This window comes from Pelodiscus sinensis, chromosome 1 (genome assembly GCF_049634645.1).
Source record: "Pelodiscus sinensis isolate JC-2024 chromosome 1, ASM4963464v1, whole genome shotgun sequence".
NCBI classification, from domain to species: domain Eukaryota; kingdom Metazoa; phylum Chordata; order Testudines; family Trionychidae; genus Pelodiscus; species Pelodiscus sinensis.
This window is the reverse complement of record NC_134711.1, coordinates 138,137,493-138,163,446: the sequence shown is the minus strand read 5'-3', so window position 1 is coordinate 138,163,446 and position 25,954 is coordinate 138,137,493. Positions and strand designations below refer to the sequence as shown.

At 49.7% G+C, this 25,954-nt stretch overlaps 1 protein-coding gene and 1 non-coding gene across 4 annotated transcripts in view; both read left to right on the top strand.

Annotated features, from left to right (window-relative positions):
* Positions 1 to 21,262, top strand: part of ATN1 (atrophin 1) — a 41,816-nt gene extending 20,554 nt beyond the window's left edge. Inside the window, exons 2-11 of one of the 3 annotated variants that reach the window (XM_075903623.1) lie at positions 7,361 to 7,464; positions 8,693 to 8,901; positions 9,133 to 9,270; positions 9,577 to 9,690; positions 12,208 to 14,108; positions 15,982 to 16,204; positions 16,338 to 17,055; positions 18,765 to 18,908; positions 19,232 to 19,412; positions 20,169 to 21,262. In XM_075903623.1, coding sequence (XP_075759738.1) covers positions 8,824 to 8,901; positions 9,133 to 9,270; positions 9,577 to 9,690; positions 12,208 to 14,108; positions 15,982 to 16,204; positions 16,338 to 17,055; positions 18,765 to 18,908; positions 19,232 to 19,412; positions 20,169 to 20,202 — 3,531 coding nt within the window. In that variant the 5' untranslated portion in view covers positions 7,361 to 7,464; positions 8,693 to 8,823 and the 3' untranslated portion in view covers positions 20,203 to 21,262. Of the gene's footprint in view, positions 1 to 7,360; positions 7,486 to 8,692; positions 8,902 to 9,132; positions 9,271 to 9,576; positions 9,691 to 12,207; positions 14,109 to 15,981; positions 16,205 to 16,337; positions 17,056 to 18,764; positions 18,909 to 19,231; positions 19,413 to 20,168 lie in introns of all 3 variants that reach the window. The other 2 variants (XM_075903631.1, XM_075903634.1) reach the window with 2 other exon arrangements.
* A 4,611-nt stretch (positions 21,263 to 25,873) lies between these two features.
* Positions 25,874 to 25,934, top strand: LOC112545982 (U7 small nuclear RNA). The gene has a single exon (XR_003089578.2). It is a non-coding gene; the product is annotated as a U7 small nuclear RNA (small nuclear RNA).
* The last annotated feature ends 20 nt before the right edge of the window (positions 25,935 to 25,954 follow it).

Genomic DNA, 25,954 nt, shown 5'->3' with positions numbered 1-25,954 from the left:
TTGTCCATCCCTAGTCTAGACTTAAAGCACTACTGAGGCTCCGCAGCACTTTAGTATAGACCAGTGGTTCCCAACCTTTTTTATGCCAACCCATTCACAAACATTTGCCGGACCAGTACATTTCATTTGCATATTTGTGTATTACTGGTCCTCCAAAATATGTACCCCAGCCAGGGCTGGCCTTAGGGAAAATGGCACCCTGGGTGAACTTGTATGTTGGTGCCCCTGCCTGCCCTATACTGGGCATAGTGCCTTCCCATTTCCCTTAGCTGCCATGGGCTCCCCCACCCCTGGACTCCCATCCTGTGCCCCCTTTGCCATTAACCCCTGCCTCTCCTGCACCCTAACTCCTACACTGTGCCCCTAGCCCCAATATTTTGTCACCTTCACCCCAACCTCTGCACAACACCATCTTCGCCCCAACCCCTGCACTTCCCTCCCACCTGCATCCCCAGCTCCAGCCCTGCATTGCCAGTGTGCCTACCACACTGCCACCCAGCCCCTTATGCCTGTGGTTCTCAAACTTTTTGGCCCATGGACCACCTGACTCAATGCAAACCTTTCTGTGGACCACCAGTTGCTAATGGAAACTCACCGTTTATTACATAATTACGCCTGAGCCATTTTGCTATTGCTGCAGCTAGGGAGAACAGTTTAATTTAACCAGTAAGAAAGGAAGTATTAATTTAAATTATTAAACAGAATAAGCACTTTAATTGTATCATGTTAGTTTATCAAACTTCATTTTAAATAAAGTAAAATATTAATTTATGTCCAACACAAAAGATTCCCATGTTTTCTTTATTTATGCAGGGATGGGGAAACTTTTTTGGACCAGGGGCCACTGAACAACAGAAAAATCAGTTGGGGACCATACAAGTGAAAAGCAAAAAAAAAAAAAAAAAAAAAAAAGAACCTCCAAACCCCCCCCCCCCCATTGTCACTGGTGTGACCCCCAACTGAGACACTTCACTTGGCTGGTGCTTTAGCCCCACCGGGGGAGGAGAGAGGACTGAGGGAATTCCCCCCTCCGGGCTCTGGGATTGGGACAAAAATGGGGGGTTCAGTGTATGGGACAGGACTGCCAGTGAGAGGAATGGGGGTGCAGGATCTGGGTGGGAGGTGGGGTGCAGGAGCAGGTGAGGGTGGGTGTTTGGCCAGGAGGGAGGGTGCAGGAGCAGGCTGGAGAGTGGGGTCTCAGTAGGGTGGTGGTGTGTGAGTGGGCTAGGGATGCAGGGATCTGGGCATGAGGGGGTGGGGGACATTTACTTGCCTTCGTGCCCCACACTGTTCCCAGGTACCACCTCTGCTGCTCCCATTGAGTGGATTCCATTGGAGTGCCAGTGCTGGCTTCTCGCTGGAGGTGGGGGGGTGGGGAAGAGACAGCCCTGAGCCTTGCTGCATGATCTGGTTCGTGGGTGAGAAGTGCTCCCCTGCCCCTTTCCCCCCACCCCCAGTTGGGGGAACAGCAATGTGCCTGCGGGGAGAAATGGGGGGGGGGGGGGGAGTGCTTCTTCCCTATGAGCCGGATTGTGCAGCCAGACTCAGGGCTTTCTCTTCTCCCCCCAGTGGGAAGCCGACACTGGTGCTGTAGCCTGGCCCTCCCACTCCCCGCACAATTGGAGCACCAGCGCCATTTCTCGCTTGGGGGGAGAGAAAGCCCTGAACCTCGCTGTGCGATCTGGCTTGCAAGGAAGAAGCATTGCCTGCACACTGCTGTTCCCCCAGCCAGGAGAGAAGGAGGGGCAGCGCTTCTTCCCCGCGAGCCAGATCGCGCAGCAAGCCCCAGGGCTTGCTCCCACCCCACACCAGTGAGAAGCCGATGCTGGCACTCCAACCGCGTGGGGGGGGAGGAAACAAGGTGGGAGGGCGGGGCTGCAGTGCTTTGGAAGCTGGCTGCTGTGTGACAGCTCAAGGGGCCAGGATGTACCCCAGCCATGGCTCCCAGAGTTACTGTGAATAGCTGGCTTCAGCTCTGGCAGCCGCTGAGGTCTGGCAGCTAGTGGTGCCTGGACTGGCTGGTTGGGAACTGCTGGTGTAGGCATTAGCTGCCCCCACAAGGGATTCTCCCTTCATCATGAGTAATCCACCTCCTGAAAGACTGTAACTAAGTACATAGCACTGTCTACAGTGCGGTGCTGAGGTTGGCTTAACTATGTCATGCCAGGGGCTGGATTTTCATACTTCTGAGTGAAGTATTTATGCAGATCTAATTCTTAAGTGTAGACTAGGCCTGGGTAGGGCTGCCAGGTGTCCGGTTTTGAACCGGACAGTCCAGTGTTTGAGCTTTCTGTCCAGAAAAAAAATTAAGATAAATGTCCAGTATTTTCTAATTAAGTAAGTTTTATTATTATCATGAGTATCTGTACTTAGTTGCGTACTGCCTGTCTGGTAGATGCACTAATGCTGCGTGAGCATGTCTACCAGCCAGGCAGTACGCAACTATGCAGTAGAGAGGAGGGGGATTGGGGCGTGGCCGGGGTGGGATGGAATCCCTGGGGCCGGACTCGCCAATGTGCCCCTCCAGGATTGTGCGCGGGATGGGCAGCACTCTGGGATCTGCGTGCACCTGGGCCAGCCCCACTTCCTGCTGGCCGGTTCCCCCCCACCCCTTGCACCAATCCCGGCCAGCCCCGCTCCCCGAGACCCCCTCCCGGCCAGCCCTGTTTCCCACCGGCCAGTCCTCCCCCCATCTTCCCTGGCCATCCCCGCTCCCCCCAACACCCTCCCAGCCAGCCCTGCTTCCTGCCAGCTGGTTCCTTCCCCCCCCCCGATCTCTCCCAGCCAGCCCCGCTCCTCTCGACCCCCTCCCTGCCAGCCCCACTCCTCTCCTGGCTGGTCCCCACCCCCATCTGAGGTCAAGTGTGTCTGGTATTTTTTTGAAATCATCTGGTAACCCTATGCCTGGGGCTGCTACTTCTCAGCCACTATGTAACGTTGCTTCCCTGTGGTCCGCTTTCTTCATACACACACTGTCCCAGCTGGGCTGCAGGCTTGCCATGGTGCTGCAGAGCAAACAGCTTCTTGTTAGTCAAGCTCTTGGCTTTGCTTTCATAGGTTTTTTTGTGTTTCAGGCCCAGATTAGACAGTTCATATCCAATTTCTCCAGTCTCTGTGCTGCAGTGTGTGAGAATTGCATTTTCCAGTTGCCCAAACTGGCTACACATATAACATACTGATACCACTGGGATACACACAAGGCTTAAGTTCAGCTGGAGCTGTCTGGAGTGGAGCTTTGGAAAATATTTTCAACCCCCCACTAAAATGTTTATAGCCTACAGGTCATGGGGCAGGCATTGGTGAGGTCTGTGAAATAATAAGAATTTAAATCCTGATTACAGATGCAGGAGTACCCCATTTTACAGGTGGCTGAACCAGCTACCAGTATTTGGCAGGCTCTTTCTGAGAAGTGGCAAAGTGAGACTTGAGCCTGTTGTTGTAGGGGCAAAGTCTGTCCCTGACTTGTGTAACATGTGAGGTCTTGCTCAGTGATAAGCATGAAGGGTATGCAATTATTAGCAGAAGTGAGGCTAGAACACATGGTCTCCCGTGCAGTTCATAGGGTTGCCAGATGGTTTCAACAAAAATACTGGACACACTTGACATCACATCACAATCGACATTACATCTTATTTAGGAAATACCCAACATTTCTATTTTCTCATTTCTATTTTCTCAATTTGTTTCCTGGACAGAAAGCTCAAATACTGGACTGTCCGATTCAAAACCGGACACCTGGCAACCCTAGCAGTTCATCTGCCTGAGACTAAAGCTATGTAGACTGTGAGAGGAGCGGGATCCATTTTGTCTTCATCCTGCCTGAAGGACCACTGTGTGTCTACTGCTGAAGTGAGACACTGGGTCGGTGTGTGCCCAGTGTAAATAGAATCTTGAATGATTTGGCAGCAAGCCAGAAACAAGCTGGGCTGTGTGAATCCTAAACATGCAGTGGCAATTTTCAGCATCTTACAACTCAGACACATTTGGAAAGATTTTCATGAGGCCAACACAAGTCACTCCCCAAAGTCCTGTTGCAAAACCTCATAGAGGAGGCTAGGCCTCTTCATAAACAGTCCACAAGAGTCTTTGCTAGTTGGAGTGTAAGGTGCCCTAAATATGGGGGTCATTGCCACTCTCCATATCATTATGAAGGTATATGTGGAAGACTAATCATGAGTCTATTTCATAAACTTAAAGATCAGAAAGTATCACTGTGATTGTCCAGTCTGACCCCTGGCTTACATAATAGGCCTTAGTAATTCCTGCTTCGAGCCCAATAACTTGTGATTGAATTACTGCATACATTTTAGAAAAATGTAATGATTCCAGGTGAAAGATTTTATCACGCCCTTTAGTAATCTATTCCAGTGGGAAATTATCCTCACTTAAAAATGTGCATGATACTTGTGTCTGTTTGAAACTGTTATACATTTTGTAGATATACAAAATGATCTACATTTTGTAGATATTATAAGAAACATTTTTGATAAGAAAAAAAATTTGAGTGTGTTCAGCTTCATATTCTTTCTGACGTGAGTGTGCTATGTAGAGATAAGACTAGTTGTCATTATTAAGCTATTAAATAATGAAGTGTTGGAAGGTTGGCGTTAAAATTGTGCATCACAGTGATTTTCAATTATTTTTATGTATGACTTAAGTTGAGGGTGATAGTATTGTTGAATTTAAAGAGAGTGGGTTCAAAAGTTTAGTAGAGTGCTGTCATTATTGTGTTACTAGAAGATTTACCTTGCGTTGCTTGGGTCTTTAACTCAAGTAATTCTTTTTTTTTTTTTTTGTAATTTAAATCATTGCTCTGGGGTGGAGTAGAGCTGGGGAGGAGGGATTCAATATGCAGGCTGTCCCAGGGAGAGAGAACAACTCCAACTTTCTTTCACTGCAGGAGTTTGGGGCCAGGTGAGAAGCACTGTTAGGGTTGCCAGATGGTTTAATCAAAAATACCAAACACCTTCCCCCCCCCCCAAAAAAAAAACAGGGAAAAAATCTGTTGAGAAAAGAAAGGCGGGGAGACCAAAGTTGTTGAGCAAAAAGGAAGGACCCCAAGAGTTGTTAAGCTAAAAAAATAAATAAATAAAAAACCCCAGCTTGGCCCCTTTAAGAAATGTTTTTGAGGCTTTTTGGCCCTAACAGGCTGCCGGCAGTTGTCCTCCATCTTTGTCTTCCTGCTCCGGGCCAGACAACTCCCCTGCGGAACCAGGTTAGCACCCGGGATTTTTGCCTCCTGGCCGGGAAAAAATTAGAAAATACCCGACATTTTAGGTGTTTGGTATTTTCTGAAATTTTACCAGACAGGAGGCAAAAATACCGGACTGTCCGGGTCAATACCGGGCACCTGGCAACCCTGCTGCCCACAGCTGCTGCAGTGATCACAGCTGGGAGAGGGGTGCATGTTCCCTGGCTTGGGGACAGACAAACAGACAAAGGCTCTCAAATATGTAGTAAAAACAACAAGGAGTCCAGTGGTACTGGAAAGACTAACAAACTTATTAGCTTCAGGGGGTAGCCAAGTTAGTCTGTACAGTATAAACTTAAAAAACAACAAATAGTCTGGTAGCACTTTATAGATTAACAAAACATGTAGGTGGTATCATGAGCTTTTGTGGTCACAGCCTACTTTTTCAGATGACTGGAGTTTTGAGTTTAGGATGTGCAGACCCAAAATAAATAGGGGCGAAGAGGGGGGTGGGGAACAAGGAGCAGAGGGTATGGAAATATCAAAGGGGAAAACAGGAAGGCAGAACTGGGAATAAGTAAGCACCTGAAGATTGAGTAGTTAAAGCAGATAAGAATCAAAGGCAATAACAGGAATCTACACAAAGAGCTGTTTGCACCTTCATTGAATGTTAGGTTGATAGTGTTAGTGTATTAGAGCATATTCTTTCGTGAACTACAGCTCACTTCACCAAAGCATATGCTGATATATTTGTTAGTCTTTAAAGTGCCATTGGACTCCTCATTGTTTTTGTTGAAATAGACTAACAGGATTTCTCTCTGAAATATAGAGTAGATAGCTGTTCCTTTCTCCACCCCTGCCCTCTTCTGCCCCAATAGGATTCAAGTTGTCCCAGTACCCATCTCTGGCTCCTTGCTGTCCCCCTTGTGGTCATTATACAACATAATTGTCCCTGCTAGCAGAGCTCTCCCTTTCCATTTGATGAGAAACAGTCACATTGCAGGCACATCCTGTTGTCCTGGCACAACCAAACCTTGCCCTTGCTTTAAGTTAGGAATAGAGGAAGCTGCCTACCGAATTAGGCGGTCCTAGCACTTACTGTATGGGCGGAGTTCTTGAACAGACAGAACACTCCCAGACAGACAAACTCTCTCATATATATAGGAGATGATGGCACCGAGCTGATGCTTGGAAACCATAGGGCTATGTCTATATTCGCAAGATTTTGCGCAAATGCTCTTTAACGCAAGATTTTTTGCGTTAGAGTATTTGAGTAAGAGAGCGTCTACACTGGCATGTGCCTTTGTGCAAGAGCATCCATGCCAGTGTAGACGCTCTCTTGCGCAAGAAAGCTCCAATGGCCATTTTAAACATCAGGCTTTCTTGCACAAGAAATTGATGTTGCCTGTCTACACTGGCCTCTTGCGCAAGAACAGTTGTGCAAGAGGGCTTATCTCTGAGCAGGAGCATCAGGGTATTTGCGCAAAATCCTGCCAATGTAGACGTAGCCTAGCTGTAAAATCCTGTTTAAAGCTAACCAATTAACTGGGACGCTGTGGGTAGGGCTGCTCCGGCTGGGCTGGGCATAGCCTGCTGCACTGTGGTGCAGGTGAAGGTTTGCTCTGGCTGGGCCAGGCCAGTGGTTACCCAGTTGACCTGGTAAGCATGTTGTTAAGGCTGATTCTTAGTAGGTAACTTGTTAACCCTTCACATCCCTATTGGAAACTGTATGTGAATGTTGTCTTCAACTTAGAATTTCCTTGCTTTTTAGTATTTGTATTATGAGGAAATTCACTTTAGAAATGTTAATTATAAGGCCTTGTCTATATTACAAAATCTCATTAGTTTAACTGGATTTATTTAGACACCAGCAACCAAACTAAGCTAATGTGATATAAGCAGTATTGAAACTGATTCCAGTGTGTCTACATGAGGGGTGTGCACTGGTTTAAAGTTTAAAATTAGTTTTAAGTTAAATCAGTGCATTCTTCTAGTAAAGGCTTAGGGTAAGTTAATTTTGTTTTGGAAATTATATGGGCCTCAGATGACCTGCAGTTCTCAACTTTACAACATTTGAATTACACAAACTACAAGGTTTATAAATTGACATCCTGTTCCTATTTCTGACATTGGGTTCGACTTTATGACGCTCAATCCTGTGCTTTTTAGATCTGGGTTCCAAGTTATGACGTTCCGACTTGAGACGTGATTTTCAGGAACCAGTTGTGTTGCAAGTGCGAAGACAGCCTGTACAGGAAAGAGAAGTTCCCAAGGTAAAAGAGCAAGTCAAAGAGGTAGGGCTACAAAAAGGATCCAGGAATTCTCACTCCGGTTCTTTGCTCTAACCCAATAAGTCCAAATCCCTTGCTAGAGTAGGGAATAGAATCTAGGGTATCCTCCCTTCCCTTGCTATAACCTTCTAGGACCCTGCCCAGAGCTGGAATAGACTGCAGGAACTCTGATTCCCAAGCTCCCTATGCTAACCCGTTATGCCCCAGCTCATTCCTAAAGCTGTCAGTCAGTTGTCTCAGATGCAGTGGACTCCTCCTTGCCCCCAATTACTTAGCCACAAGATCCACTTTTCTCTTTGGGTGCTATCCATCCTAATGGTAGTCTGAGCGGGGGCACAGAAATGGATAGTCCTGTGTGGTGCAGGGAAAACCCCACCTCGAATTGTGCACTCAGGCATGGACCCCTGACAAGCTGGGAGAGCTCAGGAGAGCCCAGGCACACTTCAGGGACAGAGGAGTCTAGTTCTGAGGAGAGATTCAACGTTAAATTAGTCAGATTTCATTTGTGACTTGCAAAGTCATGTTAAAATGTGTGTACTTGTGTCTATTGGACACCCCTGAAGATGTACCATGTGAATAGGACTTTTAAGCATCTCAGTATAATAAAGCTTATTGCAAACCGGATGCATTCATCGGTATGTGTATATGTGTTGTGGGAGCTGGGCTTGCATAAGAGACCCCTCACCAAAAACTACTGGGAGACCATTTCCCTGGGTGAGCTATGACAGTTGTGTGTCTGGGCAAGAGTATTATAAGGTACTGCACTGAGACCAGCTGCAAAGAGCTGCCTATAAAGTCAAAAGAATCAAGATTGTGAACTTAAATGCTAACATTTTAAAGCGGTTTTAAATCCCCCCTTTAAAAAAATAAGCAGGGAAATGAAATGTAAAAAAAACAGAGATAATATAAAAATTCAACACCCCAAATACCGAGGGGCCTGGTTTCTTTCCCTTACATGGGTAGCACTTCACTACAATGGGAGTAAGACGTATTAATCTTAAATAATTTTCTGCGGTTTTCCAGTGACAAGCATTAAGATTATGATCTTAGTGAAGATCCTCTGGCTTATAAATACAAGCTATAATAATAATAATAGTAATAATTTTTGGCATCTCTATCACAAGCTGAGATTTTGGTGTGAAGTGGTCTCATACACACAATTCACTCTCTTTTTTCACTTTTCTGTCTGTCTCCCTCTCTGTCTTTCAAGGTCCACTAAGAACCTGTAGTATCTCTGGAGTGAGCGCCCCCTTCTGGAGGAGCTGACCCTGCCCTATTTCCTGAGCCCATCATCTCAGTCTCCCAGGGAACAGCGGAAGTGGGGGAAAGTGACACAAATTTATGTTTTCATCCAGCTGGGCCAAGGAGAATGGGGGTCCCACACCCAAAAGAATGAAGACTCGACAGAACAAAGACTCGGTATGTGAAAGGAGAGGCGATCATAGGGAATCAAGAACTGAGAAAGGAGGAGGGCCCTGGGTTAGGACTGAGATGCCTCAGCTAAGCTATGTGTTGAACATAGGACTGGAGTAGTGGAGTGCTGTCGGTTACCAGTGCCACAGAGGCCTTCAGCACAGCTGGGAGGTGGTGTGGGGATTGCACAGCAGGGGGAGCTGCAGGGCGCTCTCAGTGTGTTTTCCCTTCTCTTAGATGTCAATGCGGAGTGGCCGGAAGAAGGAGACTCCCGGGCCCCGAGAGGAACTCAGGTCACGGGGCCGAGCCTCCCCTGGTGGTGTCAGCACCTCTAGCAGTGATGGCAAAACCGAGAAATCCCGGCAAACCACTAAGGTAGGGAAAAGTAGTTGTGATATTGAACCATGAGATTCACCAAGAATCTGGCAGGGTTTGGTTCTTCCACTCTGCCTTTGGGATCCTGCTGCCCCCCTACCATTATAACAAGGTCTTATCTCCAACCAACCCTTTTCAACGTTAGTGTTTGCCAGTTTGTGACCTGTGTTTCCTAATTCCCCAGGGACCTGTGTCAGTCTGTCCAATCTGTCCTTTTGTGTACAGATCACTGGTGTGGCAGCTTGCTCTCACCCACTGTGGGACCCAGGAGCTCCATGTGTGACCCCTGCTTTCTCTCCCTTGCAGAAAGGACGGGTGGAGGAGTCCTGCACTCCCAAAGGTGGCAAGCAGGGCCGGATGGAGGAGATTTCAGAGAGTGAAGGGGAAGACAGCAATGCCCCCAAGAAAACCAAAACTGAGGTGAGTTCCCCTTTGCATCCTACAATCACTTCCATGATGTGGTTCTCTCTTGTGCTGGATCAGGCTCATGGACCTCTCTCTTGCCCACTGCCCCGGCTGTGCTGGATCACACCACTGTGTTAGTTGGGGGCCAACAGGCTTTACCAAGTTGGCGGGGGTGACAACTCTCTCCTAAGAAGAGGCCTCCTCCTACATTTCAGGAGCTTGGCCTCATTGTAGCGCTTCTCTTTCTGGGGCAGGAAGTGGTTGTCCAATCCCAGAAGCATGTAGTTCCCCAAGATATCCCTGTAAGGTCTAGTATATGCCTTCTGTCCAGCTCATCTGGGACTTCAAAGCAGATATGATCAGCTATCTTATTGCTTTGTCAATTCAGGGACATTGATTGCGTACCTGGACTGCCTGGAACTGCCTTACTTGGATTCTGGTTCAGTGCTTAGAAGAGGGGACTAGTATTAACACTCCTGAATTCTCTTCCTGGTCCTGGGAGGGCTTTGGGGCCCTCACAGTTCAAAGTGGAAGGGACTGGCATTCAGCCTCCTGGTTTCTGTTCTCAGCTCTTCTCCTGACTCACTTCCCCTTAGCAAGTCCTTTCCCATGCCCATTGTGTGCATTCCAGTGGAGTCTAGACGCCCCAGGCGCTGAACAAATGTGCAGTAAAAGAAACCTCTGCTCTGAAGAGCTTCCCTCTAAATGGACAAGGCAGGTGTGGGATTTTTAAGCTCTTTTTGTTCTGTGTGAGTACAACACCCAGCACAGTGGGGCCCTGCTCCATGCCGGGGGCCCTACGCGTTGCGGCAATCCACATAGTGCTAATATCATTTTACAGGGAAGAAACTGCGGCACAGAAAGGCGAGGTGATTGGTCCAGTGTTACACAGGGAGTCTGGGGCAGAGCAGGGGATAGAGTCCAGATCTCCCAAGTTCCAGTCTAATATGTTAACTACAAGACCATCCTTCCTATAGAGCAGGGGACATCAGGCCTCTGCATGATGGGCTCGTGTAGCCTGTGGGGACTTGCTCACATTCTCTAGAATCTCAGCATTCAAGTTTTTGAGAAGAAAGTTTCTTGCCCTTCTACTTGTAGAGGTGGCCAGCTATCTAACCATGACCCGAGTGTAACTGATACAGTGATGTCTGCCAGGCTCTTCAGGCAGCCTGAAATGATGGCTCAGAGGAGGGAATTCCTCAGTCCCTTCTGGGTTTTTTGTGCTTTACACAGTGAACATAATATGAAGAAACCCACACAAGCACAGTTGGGTCCAAAGAACTGTGTTTACTAATGACATAGAACAAATACACTGCTGGTTCGGTGGCTTTTGAAACAGAAAATAATAATAACCTCTAAAAGGCTTATTAACTATTCTAAATGTGATCGGCATTACCGTACTGCTATATTTACACCAGTATAACTCATAAGAAAGGTCTTTGCATTGACTCTGGCCAATGCAAAGAGAATGAACAGAACAGATAATCCTCAAATGATCCACTTCCTGTCACCCTTTCCCAGCCCTGACAGACAGAGGTTAGGGACACCATCCCTCCCCATCCTGGCTAATAGCCATTGATGGGCCTATCCTCCATGAATCTATCTAGCTCTTCTTTGAATCCTGTTATAGTCTTGGTCTTCACAACATCCTCCGGAGGACCCCCTTAATCGGCATAACAGTGGACTCTTTTCACTGTAGCTTATGTCATAAGCCCTAAGAACCAACAGAGACATTTATGCCTTGTCAGCATTAAGCAGTTGATCATTTTATTTTCTGGGATGAGGGTGGAGGTGCAAGTGGAGTCCATGGGGTAGGTTCTGCGTGTGGCAGCAGAGGAAGCAAATGCAGAGGAGAGTGGGGAGAATAGAGAAGAGGGAAAAGAAGGAGACGACAGAAAGGGCAGAGATAGCAGAGGCCCAACCAGATGCAAGTTTCTTTCCCCAGCAAGTGCTGAATGTGCCAATAAAGCATTGAACAGTTAATAAATCATTGCTGAATATTTAGTTAGTACATAAAGACCCCCTACTGCCCTCAGAGGGCATTCCACTATACTTTGGGGGAGTAATTCTGAACTATAGCCTGAGCCACAGAATAGAATTAAACATGGAATTTGGCTCTTTTCTCCAAATGTGTTTTGACACCCCTGCTCTGTGCCTCAAGGTACCCTCTTTGTCAAGTGGACTATTGATACTTGCCTGCCTCCCCAGACTTGAATGTCTGTTCAGTATGGGGAGCTTGCCAGATGGAAGGTGCCAAAGGACATCTGCTTCCATCTGCTGCGAATCTCTCGCCTTAGTAGGGGGAGGAGGAGCACCTCCCAAGCTCCTTTGGTGCCTTCAAGGAGCTCCAGAGGGGAGAATCACTGGGGACTCCATGTGAGAGGGGTCAGAAAAATATGACCTTCCTTCTCAGCTCCTATAGCAAGAGCTGAGAACTTCAGAAAGGAAAATCTTGGGGGCTCAGAAAGGGGTGGCTTTTTTGCTCATGCTCTGGGGGGGCTGTCTAATTCCTCCCTCCTCACTGTACCTCAGGAGCTACCATGTCCCCAGTCTCCCTCGGATGTTGACAGCCTCGATGGCCACAGCTTCAACGATGAGATGAGCAGTGACCCACGGGACATTGACCAGGATAACCGGAGCACCTCGCCCAGTGTCTACAGCCCAGGCAGCGTGGAGAATGATTCAGACTCATCCTCTGTGCTGTCCCAAGGGCCATCCCACTCTTACCATCATCCCCCACTGTTCCCTCAGAGCCCCCCACCCGCCCCTGCAACCGACAGCCTTGCCCGCCCACCTGAGCCAAGCTTCAGCCTAACAGGTGAAGCCCACCCTCCAGCCCCTGCAGGTGGCTACCACTCTCAACTTGAGACCCAGGCATCAAGGGTTTTCCAGGCCCAGGCACCACCAGCACCTGCCTCCTCCTCCTCTTCCTCTGCTGCACATGGTCCTCTTTATCCCTCTGCCAGTGTGGTCCAGGGGGGGCCCAAAGCCAGTGGTGGAGGGGGGGGCCTCCTCATGCCAGGAGGGCGAGAACAGACCCTTAGTGCCAAGCACAACCCCCCACCCACTACACCTATCTCCCTGGCCTCTGTGGCAGGGGGCCTACCCTCTCAGAAAACACCCCCAGGCAATCCCCCAGTAGCACCCCCAGCTTCTGCTCCCTCCTTTCCCCATGTCTCAGCCAACCTGCCTCCCCCACCAGCCCTGCGCCCCCTGAATAATGCATCCACCAACTCCAACTCACCTGGGACGGTGGGGCAGGCATTGAGTGGGCACCTCTCATCACCCCATGGGATGGGACAGGACAAGACGTCTGCCCCGCCCCCCTCACGTTATCCCTATGCCACCCCGCCCCCACCTCCACCCAGCTCCTCTGCCCAGTACCCTCCACCTGCCCAGGCCCTGCCCAGCTACAGTGCCTCCTATGCCCATTCCTTCCCCCCACCCAGTGGCCTCTCTGTCTCCAGCCAGCCCCCCAAGTACACCCAGCCCTCCCTGCCCGCCCAGCCCGTGTGGAGCCAGGGTCCACCACCCTATGGCCGTCCCCTGGGCAACACCAGCTCCCACCCTGCCGCCTCCTTCCCTGGCCAGCCCCCACATCACCAGCAGCCACCACAGCAGCAGCACCACGCCCATGGCCCTGGAGGGGGCGTCTCCCCAGCAACAGCAGCTCCTTCGCAGCCACCTGGAGGTTACTCCCACTCTTTGGAGTCAGGCACTCATCATCCTTCACATGTTGCCTATGGGCTACGTCTCTACCCACCCCACAGCCAGTCCACATACAGCCAGGCTCCTTCAGCCTCGTCGTCTTCCTCCTCTTCCTCCTCTTCCTCCTCCTCCTCCTCCTCTTCTTCCCAGGGGACATACCCCGGGGTCTGTGCTCACCCCCAAGGGCAGAGTCCTGCTGCCTATGCCTTCCCCCCTCCACCTCCACCCTCACCTGCGCATGGAGCTGGACCACCAGTCACCTCTGCCTCTGTCACTCTCTCCACTGTCATAGCTACCATGGCCTCCTCCTCAGCCCCCTACAAAACAGTGTCACCCCCTACTCCCCCTTCCACTGTGGCCCCCTATGGAAAGCGGGCAGGCTCACCTGCCCCCACATTCCAGCCCCCAGCACCCTACAAGCCGGGCTCACCCCCTTCTTCCTCTGCTTCATCATTCCGTGCGGCCACGCCCCCTGGGTACAGGATGACCTCTTCCCCGGCGGCTGGCAGCTACAAGGCCTCCTCCCCTGCTCCCACTGCCCCCCCATTGCCTGGCAGCATGGGAGTCCCCGCTCCCTCACTCCCACCACCACTGAGTGCTGCACAAATCAAGCAAGAGCCATCGGAGGAGTACGAGCCCCCAGAGAGCCCAATGCCACCGGCTCGGAGTCCTTCACCAGCTCCCAAAGTGGTGGACGTACCAAGTCATGCCAGCCAGTCAGCCAGGTGAGCAGAGCAAAGTGACACAGAGAGGGGGGAAAATAAGAGGAAGGAACATGGAGATAGAGAGAGAAAGGGAGGGGGCAGGGAGGGCAGCTATCCAGGGCTGCAGCAACAAAGAACCCCCACAGGAGTCACAAAGGGTGAGCTATCCGGAGGGTGAGCCTTTGTGCTGGGCATCCAGGAAGAGCCTCCTCAGGTCTCTTCCAGCTCTATGATTCTATGAATTAGAGCAACCCAGTTTGAGCTCCATCCCCAGCCAGGACTGCTTGCATGTTGCACTGCAGCAGCTCACAGTCCCACTAGTTGCGTGCACTGTAGGGATTCCCCTAGAACCTAGTACCAGCCTGTGGAATGTGGGGGAGGGGTTGGGTTGTCATAGTGGTAGGCTGACAGTGGGACAAGGGACTTTTCTCCCAACCTTTTGTTTTATGGTACCTAGGAGGCTGTCACGGTGTTGGGAGAGGGGGCGAGAATCTCACTCTGCTTGGAGAAGGAGATTGAACCACAGAGGCAGGGAGACCATATTTGCTGGATGCAAGGAAGGGAAAACCAGATGAAAAATAAGGATAATAATTTATTTTAAGGAACATATTAGGAAAACACCATTTCCCTTATCACATCATGCATTTGTTTTTCAATTGTACATTTCTACTGTCCTCAGCTGTACATTACGATTATTATAAGCTTTAGCGTTCTGTTTAAAATGGTACTTATCAACATTTCAATGCATCTTGGGAAATCAATTCATAAAACTCTTTCCATGTACAATTGAAATTAACCTTAATTTGAAGCTCAGTGTTAATAGAATCAAAATGTAGCAGGTTTCTGCAATCTCTGCCTGTCTGTTTTCACAAAGAAAATATTCTTTCCCCCGCTGCATTTGAGGTAAGTATGGACATAATAAATTCCATAAGTTGTAAGAAACTGGAGAAGAAGGAGCATGCTGCCATGTGTCAAAGCCCCAACTTTTCCCCTGCACATAGTATTCACTGAACTTTCTTTGCTATAAAACATACTAGTGCCCATATGTGGCAAGCATTTGCAGTTCACCTAAGCCATTAACGATCCTTTTCCTTTCCAGAATTTTTCTAAATTCTTCTTAGCATTTCCTTATCCATGTTCCAAGTGCAAAAACAGGCCTGGGCTCAAGAGACTTCGGAATATTTAGTATAATGTTTTAACACCAAAGTCTCAACCAGGAAGCCGTATCCATGAATTTTTATGTCAGATGTGCAATTCAGGACAGTCTTACAATAATACCAAAGGAGATTTTTTTTGAGCTGTGTGTTTAGTCTTTTTTAAAAGGCTCGGTTTCTTCAGGCTAAATTCTATGTAGAAAATTGCTAATCCACAGTCATTAGCTGCTGCTCTGCAAAGGTTTGATTTAGACAACAAATTTCATACAACTAATCAGTAAAATAAGGGAGTTTAGAGGTGATCCCTTAAATTTAGGGATGAGTGGCCAACCTTCCTTGAGTGGACTGGAGGAGAGGGGAGAAACACAGCAAGTATCAGGTGCATGGGACACGGCTGCTCTCCAGAGCCCTCACTAGCTCCAGTATCCCTGCACACCCCTAACCTTCTTGGATATATTGCCAGGCAGGTGCCAACCAGTGTTTTCTATGCTCATGCAGCTGCTCAGCAGAAATTCAAATGCTGCCCTGCTGATTGGCAGAGCATCCACTGCTAGGCTTTTTGTTTCTACTGGTGGTCCACATTCAAACATGCGTTGTCCCGCATAAAATTTATTCCACACATAGATGGAAAAAATCCACATATCGATGGAAAAGATTAGAGGGTTGTTGGTTCCAGCCCTCATTATTCTCCCACTTCTCCATCTCTTTCACACTGACACTTATGTCTCTGGTTTCCACAGATTCAACAAACACCTGGATCGTGGCTTCAACTCCTGCTCCCGAACAGATCTTTACTTTGTGCCCCTGGATGGCTCCAAACTGGCCAAGAAACGGGCCGATCTTGTAGAGAAGGTCCGTAGGGAGGCTGAACAGAAGGCCCGGGAGGAGAAGGAGCGAGAGAGGGAGCGTGAGAGGGAGAAAGAGCGAGAGAGAGAAAAGGAGAGAGAGTTGGAGAGAAGTGTGGTAGGTGTTGCAGTGCCCACATTGGGGAGAATGGAGCTGAGCAAGGGGTGATATTTAGGGATCACAGTGCCCCCAATGGGGGGGGGCCTCTTGTTAGTCTCAGACACTGACAACCTTCTCTGCTCTCTTGCAGAAGATGGCTCAGGAGGGCCGGCCAGTGGAGTGCCCATCTCTCGGCCCTGTTGCTCACCGTCCATCCTTTGAGCAAGGCAGTGCCGTGGCTACTGTCCCGCCATATCTAGGCCCCGACACTCCAGCTCTGCGCACGCTCAGCGAGTATGCCCGGCCCCACGTCATGTCCCCCAGCAACCGTAATCACCCTTTCTATGTGCCGCTGGGTGCTGTCGACCCCGGCCTGCTGGGTTATAATGTGCCAGCCATCTACAGCAGCGATCCAGCCACACGGGAACGGGAGCTGAGGGAACGCGAAGCCCGGGAACGAGACCTGAGGGACCGGGACCTGAGAGAGCGTCTTAAGCCTGGTTTTGAAGTCAAGCCAGCTGAGTTGGAGCAGCTCCATGCTGTGCCTGCTGCTGCCATGGATCCTTTCCCGCGCCATGCGGGGCTGGCTCTGCAAGCAGCCCCTGGCCTGCACCCTGCTTTCCCCTTCCATCCAGGGCTGGGCCACCTGGAGCGGGAGCGGCTGGCACTCGCCACTGGCCCAGCCCTGCGGCCAGACATGTCATACGCCGAGCGACTGGCGGCTGAGCGGCAACATGCAGAGCGGGTAGCTGCCCTGAGCAATGACCCGCTGGCCCGACTGCAGATGCTCAATGTGACGCCCCATCATCACCAGCACTCACACATCCACTCCCACCTTCACCTGCACCAGCAGGACGCCATTCATGCAGGTGAGGGGAGTGCGAGTGCTCGGGGTGGGACCCCCAGCTGCCAGTGCTCTCCTCCCCATACGTTGTGTCAGTGGCTCCTTCTCACATGGTTATTTCACCCACACCGGCAAATAATACAGGTGCTCCCAGTTCTGGCTCTAGTCTCTGAGCAAGTCTTAGAATTGGCTCAGCTTGCACACGTTCAGTGCCAGTGCAGAAGAAAGGCACAGGCAGCTCCACTGCACAGGCTCTCTTGGCCCTCCCAGCACAGTCCCACAGTGCTTATGTCCAGCCCTGAGCACTGATGGGATCAGGTGGGACGCTCTCTATCCTCCAGGCCCTCGGAGTGCTGCTGGGGCTATACTTAAGGAGTCCCAGGTCTGTTTCTCTTCTTCACCTCATTCAGGACAGGCCTAAGCAGCCTTGGTTAGCCTCAGCTCAGCCTGGCTCTCCACCTCCCATCTTGTTAAAGTCACAGAGTCCTATTCCAAATGCTATTTTATTTCAAATATGTAAATGATGCAGTTAATAGCATAGAACTATCTGTGCAATTTTTAAAACGTCTTTATCCTTTTGGACCAATGTGTTTCAGCTCCTGACAATGCAAGCCTGACAGAGAGAGGCTAGCAGGCGCACACAGCACCCTGGACCGCTCCTAGCTTACTGGGTGCTGATGTGGGCAGTGCTGTGGCTGCAGCTCCCAGACTCCTTGACCTGAAAAAGTGAAACCAGGGCCACTAGTAACTGTAGACAGAGACATATGCCAAAGAATCCCAGTTTTGCTCATCACCTGGTGTCTCCTACTGCATAAGCTGGGACAGGAGTTGGGAGTAGGGGAAGTTTGATGGCTGAGTTAGACAGAGAGACCTGGAGGAATATCCTCCCAGCAAAGTTGGGTCCCAAGCATTTCTATCTCAGCCTCCCAAACAGAAACAAAGAAAAGGAGAAGTCCAGCAATGACAAACTCAGGAAAACAAAGCCCAGGGACTCAATAGTAGAAAATGATTGTACCAAAGAGAGGACGTGCCTTATCCCTTTGAGCACTCAAAAGTAGCAGTGCCACCCATGCCAACCTATTGGGCAGTGCTTCAGTGGGAACCTGGTGACTATGCTTTGGCACCTGGTTGGGTTGTGCAGACCTGTACCCCACCACACCTGCACAGATCCACAGGTGGCCCTGTTCAAAGCAGTGAGAACCAATCAAAATGTTAACAGGCGTAAACAAATGTCCATGATTCTCCTTACACTGCTGCACCTCCTACCAGCATTCCAGCATCTAACTCCACAGGATATGCCCCTCCAGAAAAGGTAGCTACCATACTGATGCAGTACACAGTACTTGCAAGCTGAAGTGGCTGCATGTGAGCATCTGAACATAGAGGCACCCAAAAGAAATGGACGCTTTTGAAATGGGCCTTACGTTGTGCATGCAGCATGTGCTCCCATGCCCATGCTGCACATGCATGCTGAAGGGCTGGCCCAAAAGCCCAGTCCTGGTGGTGGTTCCAGAGGAGGGATGTTGCATGTGGACTCGCAGAGCAGGTTTCTGTGAGCTAGTGTGGATACAAGAAACAGATGCAGCTATCAACGATGGCACTAAAAGTGATTTAGCTGCATCATCTGACCTTGAAAGGATTCTGCCCCTAATACAGAGCAGACTGCCTATAGATGTGTCATTCTTCCCCTTCTTCCATAGCACAGCGTTATTTATCCATCTCTTCTCTCTCCAGCCTCAGCCTCTGTTCATCCCCTTATTGACCCACTGGCCTCGGGGTCGCATCTCACTCGGATCCCATATCCCGCTGGTACCATTCCCAACCCACTTCTTCCTCACCCACTACATGAGAATGAGGTGCTGCGCCACCAGCTGTTCGGTAAGCACTACAGGGAGCGGTGGGGCAGGACTGAAGGGCATCAGCACAGCTGGAAGCAGCAGAATGGGATAACGGTTGGTAGGAGACTGGGTGCTGCTGTAGCAGCTGTAGCGGAAGGACTGGGAAGTTGGGGTGCTGACAGGTCAGGGTTAAAAGGCCTTGGCAGAGAACCCAAGAGGAATATGGGAGGGTGCAGGAGGTCTGGATTGAACAGCATGGACGGAGCCCTATTAATGGGGTATGATTGAGTCAGGCAGGATGGAGGATGATGGGGCTGATAAGCTCACACGATGTGTTCTTTTCCTCGCTTCTCTTTGTTGAAGCTGCCCCCTACAGGGACCTGCCAGGATCTCTCTCTGCTCCCATGTCTGCAGCTCATCAGCTCCAAGCCATGCATGCACAGTCAGCAGAGCTGCAGCGTCTGGCTCTGGAACAGCAGCAGTGGCTTCACGCCCATCACCCTCTGCATGGAGTGCCACTGCCTACACAGGAGGATTATTACAGGTGTGCAGAACCAATGGGTTGGAGGAGCGTGATGAAAAACCTTTTGCCTTTTGGGCATTGGTTCATATCTGGCCCCAGGATGGGGGATAAGGAGATGGGATAGGAGCTCCTGTGCCTCAAGGTACCAAATCCAAACAGACTCCAGATCTGGGGGACCAGAATATGGAGTCTCTCACTTCTACAGTGCGCCAGTTCTAATATGGCCCCAGGTTGGTAGTGAGTGAAAGCCATTCACATCTGATGGCTGTTCCACGGCACTCATGCTTAATGAGCAGGGCTCGACAAACCGCTGTTTCTACTCGCCCATGGCGAGTAGATTTCAGCCAGTCGCTCTGTGCGCCCCATTTACCAGCGCTGCGCGCATGCGTGGTATGGGGCTGGCGAGTAGCTCTTGTCGCAGTTTGTCAAGCCTTGTTAATGAGTATTTGAGGTATTGTCTTTTCACAAAAGCTGGCAGCACAATTGGCACTAATTGATCTTGTTGTCAGAGGACTAAAAGGGCCACAGAGCCTGGAATCCCTCTTGCCTCTGTGAGGGGCTGTCTCAAGGAGAGTTGTACATGTGTGTTTGGAAGTGACTGGGTAGTACTGTTCTGGGGATTTACCAAACATTCAGTTGCTGAGCAAGCAATTTAATAACTGATGAAATAAAATTCACAATGCTAAATCCTCTCTCTCTCTCTCTCTCTCTCTCTCTCTCTCTTTCTCACTCCCTCCATCTTTTCCCTCCATTCTTCTATTGCCTTGCCTCTCCCAGTCACCTGAAAAAAGAAAGTGACAAACCCCTTTAAATGGACCCCAACCCTCACAATGACATCGTCATGTCTCCCTCTCCAGAGGAGCAACCAGCCAACCAAATCCTGGGGGAGGGGAAGCTGTAGAGTGATACATCTGGATTCTACTCAGCACCATGCAAGAGAAGAAAGGGTGGAGACAACAAGATGGCCACCCTGGGAGTAAAGCAGGGGAGGGAGAAAAGGGGAGAGGGGAGTAAAACACCAACAAAAAGCTTGGAGCATTGGATGGACTTTGAGAGGGACACTGAAAGAGTCACAATTGGTGTTGCAAAGAGCTGGCGGCACAGTGTCATGGAGATTCAAAATGGCTACTGCGCCATCTTCTCTCTGAAAAGTGGTTGTGTTCAGTAATAAAAGATGGAAAGCATCATGAGACTTCTGCATAGAGGGGCAGCCCCCTCTCCTTTGAGTGAGCAAACAGGGCTACTCAAACCCCGATGGAACTCTTTTCCAAGTGACTCCTACCCCACCCTGTCTGATGTAAGATATGGCTTAGAAATGCAAGGCATCTGGGCCTTTTCAAGCATGGGCAATGCTGCTTCCCACACTCCAAAACCTTTCAGGAGTGAATATGGTGAAGAGATGCAAGGCATCACTGGAACTCTTCAGAATGGACATTGTGACTTTCCCACACAACTCTTGAGGGGCTGGGCCTGGCTATGAGGTGCAAAGCACCACAGGACTGTTTTCAAGAAGGTGGCTGTATTTTCTCCCATCTTGAGGGAACAGACATTGCCAGAAGGTGCAAAGCACTGTGGGAGTGTTTTCAAGAGGGTAATTGCCCCTCTCCCTCCCAGCCCACTTGGGAGGGTTGATGTGGTCAAGAGGCACAAGATATCCTGGGACTGTTTTCAAGATGGTGGCTGACCCTTTCCCTTCACCCATTCCAGTTGATGTACTTTAACTCATGCACATCCCATTAGACGTGGCAGTTTTGCGTAGCAATTTGTGACTCTCCGATCCGCGTGTGTGTGTCTGATCTCACAGTTGTATATCTCGATCTGTCCCCATATATATATTTACTTAAAACATTAAAAAAAGCTATGGAAAAACACCCAAAGTCCCCCATATTCCCAATCCCCAACATGCATTCTAATAATTTATATATAGAAATATATATATATATATGAAGCTCTTAAAAAAGAAAAGCAACCAAACAAAAAACCCTTCCAGAAACTGACTTTCTTGTGTTCATTTCAAAGGAGCTGGGAGTAAGAGGAAATAAAAACAGTGCACCACACTGCAGGCTGTGAAAATGGAGCATAGTCCCCCAGATGCATAGTGGCTCTAGCTCCCAGATGGGGTGTAGGGAGAGGGGATATGGCCAAGGCATGAAAGGTGACACCTCTGATCACATGCCCTAATGGCAAATTGGGGGTATAGAAAGAGTTGATATGTGGGAGACGTGAAGGGTAGTATCAATGACTACCAAGCTAGAGTGCTGAGGTAAGGAGCCTGTGCATGATATGACGAAAAGGTGAATCATCTAGCAGCACCTAGTGCCAGGTTGTGGTATAGGGGATATGGAGATGGCTGGAGAACAAAGGGAAACACCCCATCAGCTGAGTGCCCCCAGTATTAGAGGGATGCTGAAACCTGAGGCATAGCCAGAGAAGGAAGGGCAATACCTCCAGTTGCAAAATATCTCCCAGTGTCAAAACACAGTGGCTACGTCTAGACTGGCATGATTTTCCGCAAATGCTTTTAACGGAAAAGTTTTCCATTAGAAGCATTTGTGGACAAGAGCGTCTATATTGGCACGGATGCTTTTCCACAAAAGCACTTTTTCCGGAAAAGCATCTGTGCCAATCTAGACGCGCTTTTCCGCAAAAAAGCCCCGATCGCCATTTTCGCGATTGGGACTTTTTTGCGCAAAACAAATCTGAGCTGTCTACACTGGCCCTTTTGCGCAAAAGGACTTTTGCCTGAACAGGAGCAACATAGTATTTCCGCAAGAAGCACTGATTTCAGACAGTAGGAAGTCGGTGTTCTTGCGGAAATTCAAGTGGCCAGTGTAGGCAGCTGGGAAGTTTTTCCACAAAAGCAGTTGTTTTTGTGGAAAAACTTACCAGTCTAGACATAGCCAGTGGGTATGTCCAGATTACATGCCTCTGCCGACAGAGGCATGTAAAATAGGCTATAGTCAATGAAGCAGGGATTTAAATATCCCTGGCTTCATTAAAATTGGCTGCCGCGCTGTGCCGGCTCAGCTGATCATCGGCACAGCGCGTCAGTCAAGACACGGAGCGGTCGACAGGGAACGCTTTTATCAACCGCTTCTGTAAACCTCGTTTCATGAGGCATAAGGGAGCGGTCGACAAAGGTGTTCCCTGTCGACCGATCCGTGTCTTGACTGCCGTGCTGTGCCGACGATCAGCTGAGCCAGCACAGCGTGGCGGCCATTTTTATTTTAATGAAGCCAGGAATATTTAAATCTCTGCTTCATTGACTATGTCAGGTAGCCTATTTTACATGCCTCTGTCGGCAGAGGCATGTAATCTAGACATACTCAGTGGGAGGGGAGAAGAGGCAGAGCTGGGGCACAGTGAATAATGGTACCCCTTACAGAACATCCTGACTATGTCTACACTGCAGGCTTTTTGTGCAAGAACAATTGTTCTTGCCCCAAAACTTCCAGAGTGTCTACACTGCATGTGCGTTCTTGTGCAAGTAAATTTACATTAAGGCGTCGGAACAGAGGGCTTCTTGCACAAGAGTTATTCCTCTCTTCACGAGGAATAAGCCCTCTTGCGCAAGAAGACAGTGTGGAGGGCAACTGGTTTCTTGTGCAAGAAACCCTATGGCTAAAATGGCCATCAGAGCTTTCTTGCACAAGAGAGCATCCTCTTGCGCAAAAGCACATGGCAGTGTGGACATGCTCTTGCGCAAGACCTTTTGTGCAAGAACTCTTGTGCAAAACAGTTCTTGCGGAAAAAGCCTGCAGTGTAGATGTAGCCTCTCTGTATGCCTTCTTGCTTGCTAGGAGAGGAGGAACTATCCAGGTTAAGAAAGAGAATGGTGACCCTAACATGAGGTTGGGATACTGGCAGAGGCCGTCCACACTGCAAAAGTGCATCAGAAAAGCGATGCGCTTTTGCACAAGAGAGTGTTCAGACTGCATGGACGTGCTCTCGCAAGAAATCTCTGATTGCCAGAATCATCTGTACCAGGGCATCTGTACTTCTTTTGATAGGCTGTTCTTGTGCAAAAAACCTGTTTCCTGTCCACACACACCTATTTGCACAAGAGCTCTTGTGCAAAAAGGCTTATTCCTCGCAGAAAGAGGAATAACTATTGCACAAAACCCCCTCTCTTCTTCTGATTTACTGTAAATTTTCTTGTGCAAAAACATGCAGGCTACGTCTAGACTGGCATGATTTTCCACAAATGCTTTTAATGGAAAAGTTTTTCCGTTAAAAGCATTTGCGGAAAAGAGTGTCTAGATTGGCACGGACGCTTTTGCGCAAAAGCACTTTTTGCGGAAAAGCATCTGTGCCAATCTAGACGCCATTTTTGCCTTCGGGGCTTTTTTGTGTAAAACAGTTTTTAGCTGTCTACACTGGCCCTCTTGCTCAAATACATTTGCGCAAGAGGGCTTTTTCCCCGAACGGGAGCATCATAGTATTTGCGAAAGAACACTGACAATCTTACATCAGATCGTCAGTGTTCTTGCGCAAATTCAAGTGGTCAGTGTAGACAGCTGGCAAGTTTTTCTGCAAAAGCTGGAAGGCAACCATGGCCCAGGCTTGGACCCTCACCTGCTACAGCTTGAGCAGCCCAGCCCCAGACCCAGCTCCTGCCGTGGCCTGGCCCTGGAGATCTACCCTAGCACAGCAGCCAGGTAGCCCAGGCCCGGGAGCAGCCTGGAACCCGTCAGCTGGGATTACCCCTCACCACCACAACCCAAGCAGCCCAGATCCACCTGCTGTGGTTGGAGTGGCTGGGCCCCAAACCCCCCTACTGTGGCCTAACCCTGAGCCTCCCCTGACTCCCATGCAGCCCAGCAAGAGCAGAGCCCTAACACCCCAACCCTCTGTCCCAGCTCTGAGCCCCTCATCCCCAGCTCCACTCCAGAGCCTGCACTCCCAGGCTATGTCTACACTTGCACCTTCTTGTGTGAGAAATATGTGAATGAAGCTAAGTGTGGAATATCACTGAGCCTCATTTGCATACCTAATGAGCTGCCATTTTGCAGAAGAGGCTGTTGCGCCAGAAGGAGCTGTCTACACTGTCCCTTCTTGCGCAAGAAAAACCCTCTTTGCGCAATGCCGCTATGCGGATTATTTTCAGGAATAACAGCATTGCGTAAGAGGGTTTTTCTTGCGCAAGAAGGGGCAGTATCGACAGCTCCTTCTGGCACAAGAGCCTCTTCTGCAAAAATGGTGGTTCATTAGGTATGCAAATGAGGCTCAGTGATATTCCACGCTTAGCCTCATTCACATATTTCTTGCGCAAGAAGTCGCAAGTGTAGACATAGCCCTGGGGCTCCCCACTCAGAACTCCTGGGACCTGTCTGAGGGTGGTTGCCAGCCTGGAGGACACAACGGTGATAGCGCTCGGAGCAGAAAGGGGGACAATGCCCAGAACTAGGGTTGCCAGATATTTTCACAAAAAATCCTGAACATGGCAGGAAAAAAATTGGTTGATTAAAAAAACGAAGTTGCTAGGAAACTGCACCTTTAAAAATCTCTGTGCTACTTGCTTCCCCTCTCCCCCAATCACTCCCACCCAGGTCAGACAGCAGGGCTACATCTACACTGGCATGATTTTGCGCAAATACTTTTAATGCAAGAGTTTTTGCGTTAAAGTATTTGCACAAGAGAGCATCTACAGTGGCATGTGCCTTTGCACAAGAGATGTGCTTTTTGCACAAAAGCATCCGTGCCAGTGTAGATGCTCTCTTGTGCAAGAAAGCTCTGATGGCCATTTTAAACATTGGGCTTTCTTGTGCAAGTAATTCTGTCTACACTGGCCTCTTGCGCAAGAGGGCTTACCCCTGAGCTGGAGCGTCAGAGTATTTGGGCAAGAAGCACTGATTTCATACATTAGAATGTCAGTGTTCTTGTGCAAAATCTTGCCAATGTAGAGATAGCCAAACTATCAGATATTTTACATGTCCAGTATTTTTTTTTTTTAAACCAGAGGTGCCATGAATAACTGACTGTTCAGGCAAAAACAGGCCACCTGGCAACCCTATGCAGTGCCCATGGTGCCAAGCTGCCTTATGAGCTCTGCAGAGGGGCGGAGAGCAGCCCCCAACTCAGTGCTAGCCAGTACAGCGCGTAAACAAACGCCGCAGGCAGGGCACTGCTGTGCACTCGCCGGGCGCCTCTATCACTCTCCTGCCTAGTGCAAGCTGCCCTGAGAGCACGTGCCCCGCCCCGCGCCGGGCTTTTTTCCACCGGCCCCGCCGCCACTGTCGTAAGGGGGCGTGGCCTTTGCGTTTTTACACCAATAGGAAATCACCTCATCTGCATAGCGCTAATTTGTTCAATACACGCTCCTTTGCGGGGCTCACAGCACGTGGCATGTGGTTTTGGGGGCCGGTGCTTTGGGGGGGGGGCTGTGCAGAGTCCGCAGGAGCTCTACACGCCCTTGCTTGGAAGTCACCCTGAGCGAGCGCGCACTGGCAGCCGCTGGGGGCCCGCGCTCGGGCTCCTCTCCGCAGTGATTTCAGCTCTTTTAGTATTTGTCTAGCAGGCTCTCTGCGCTGCCAGGGAGCCTCACTCCGCGGTGAATGTCAGAC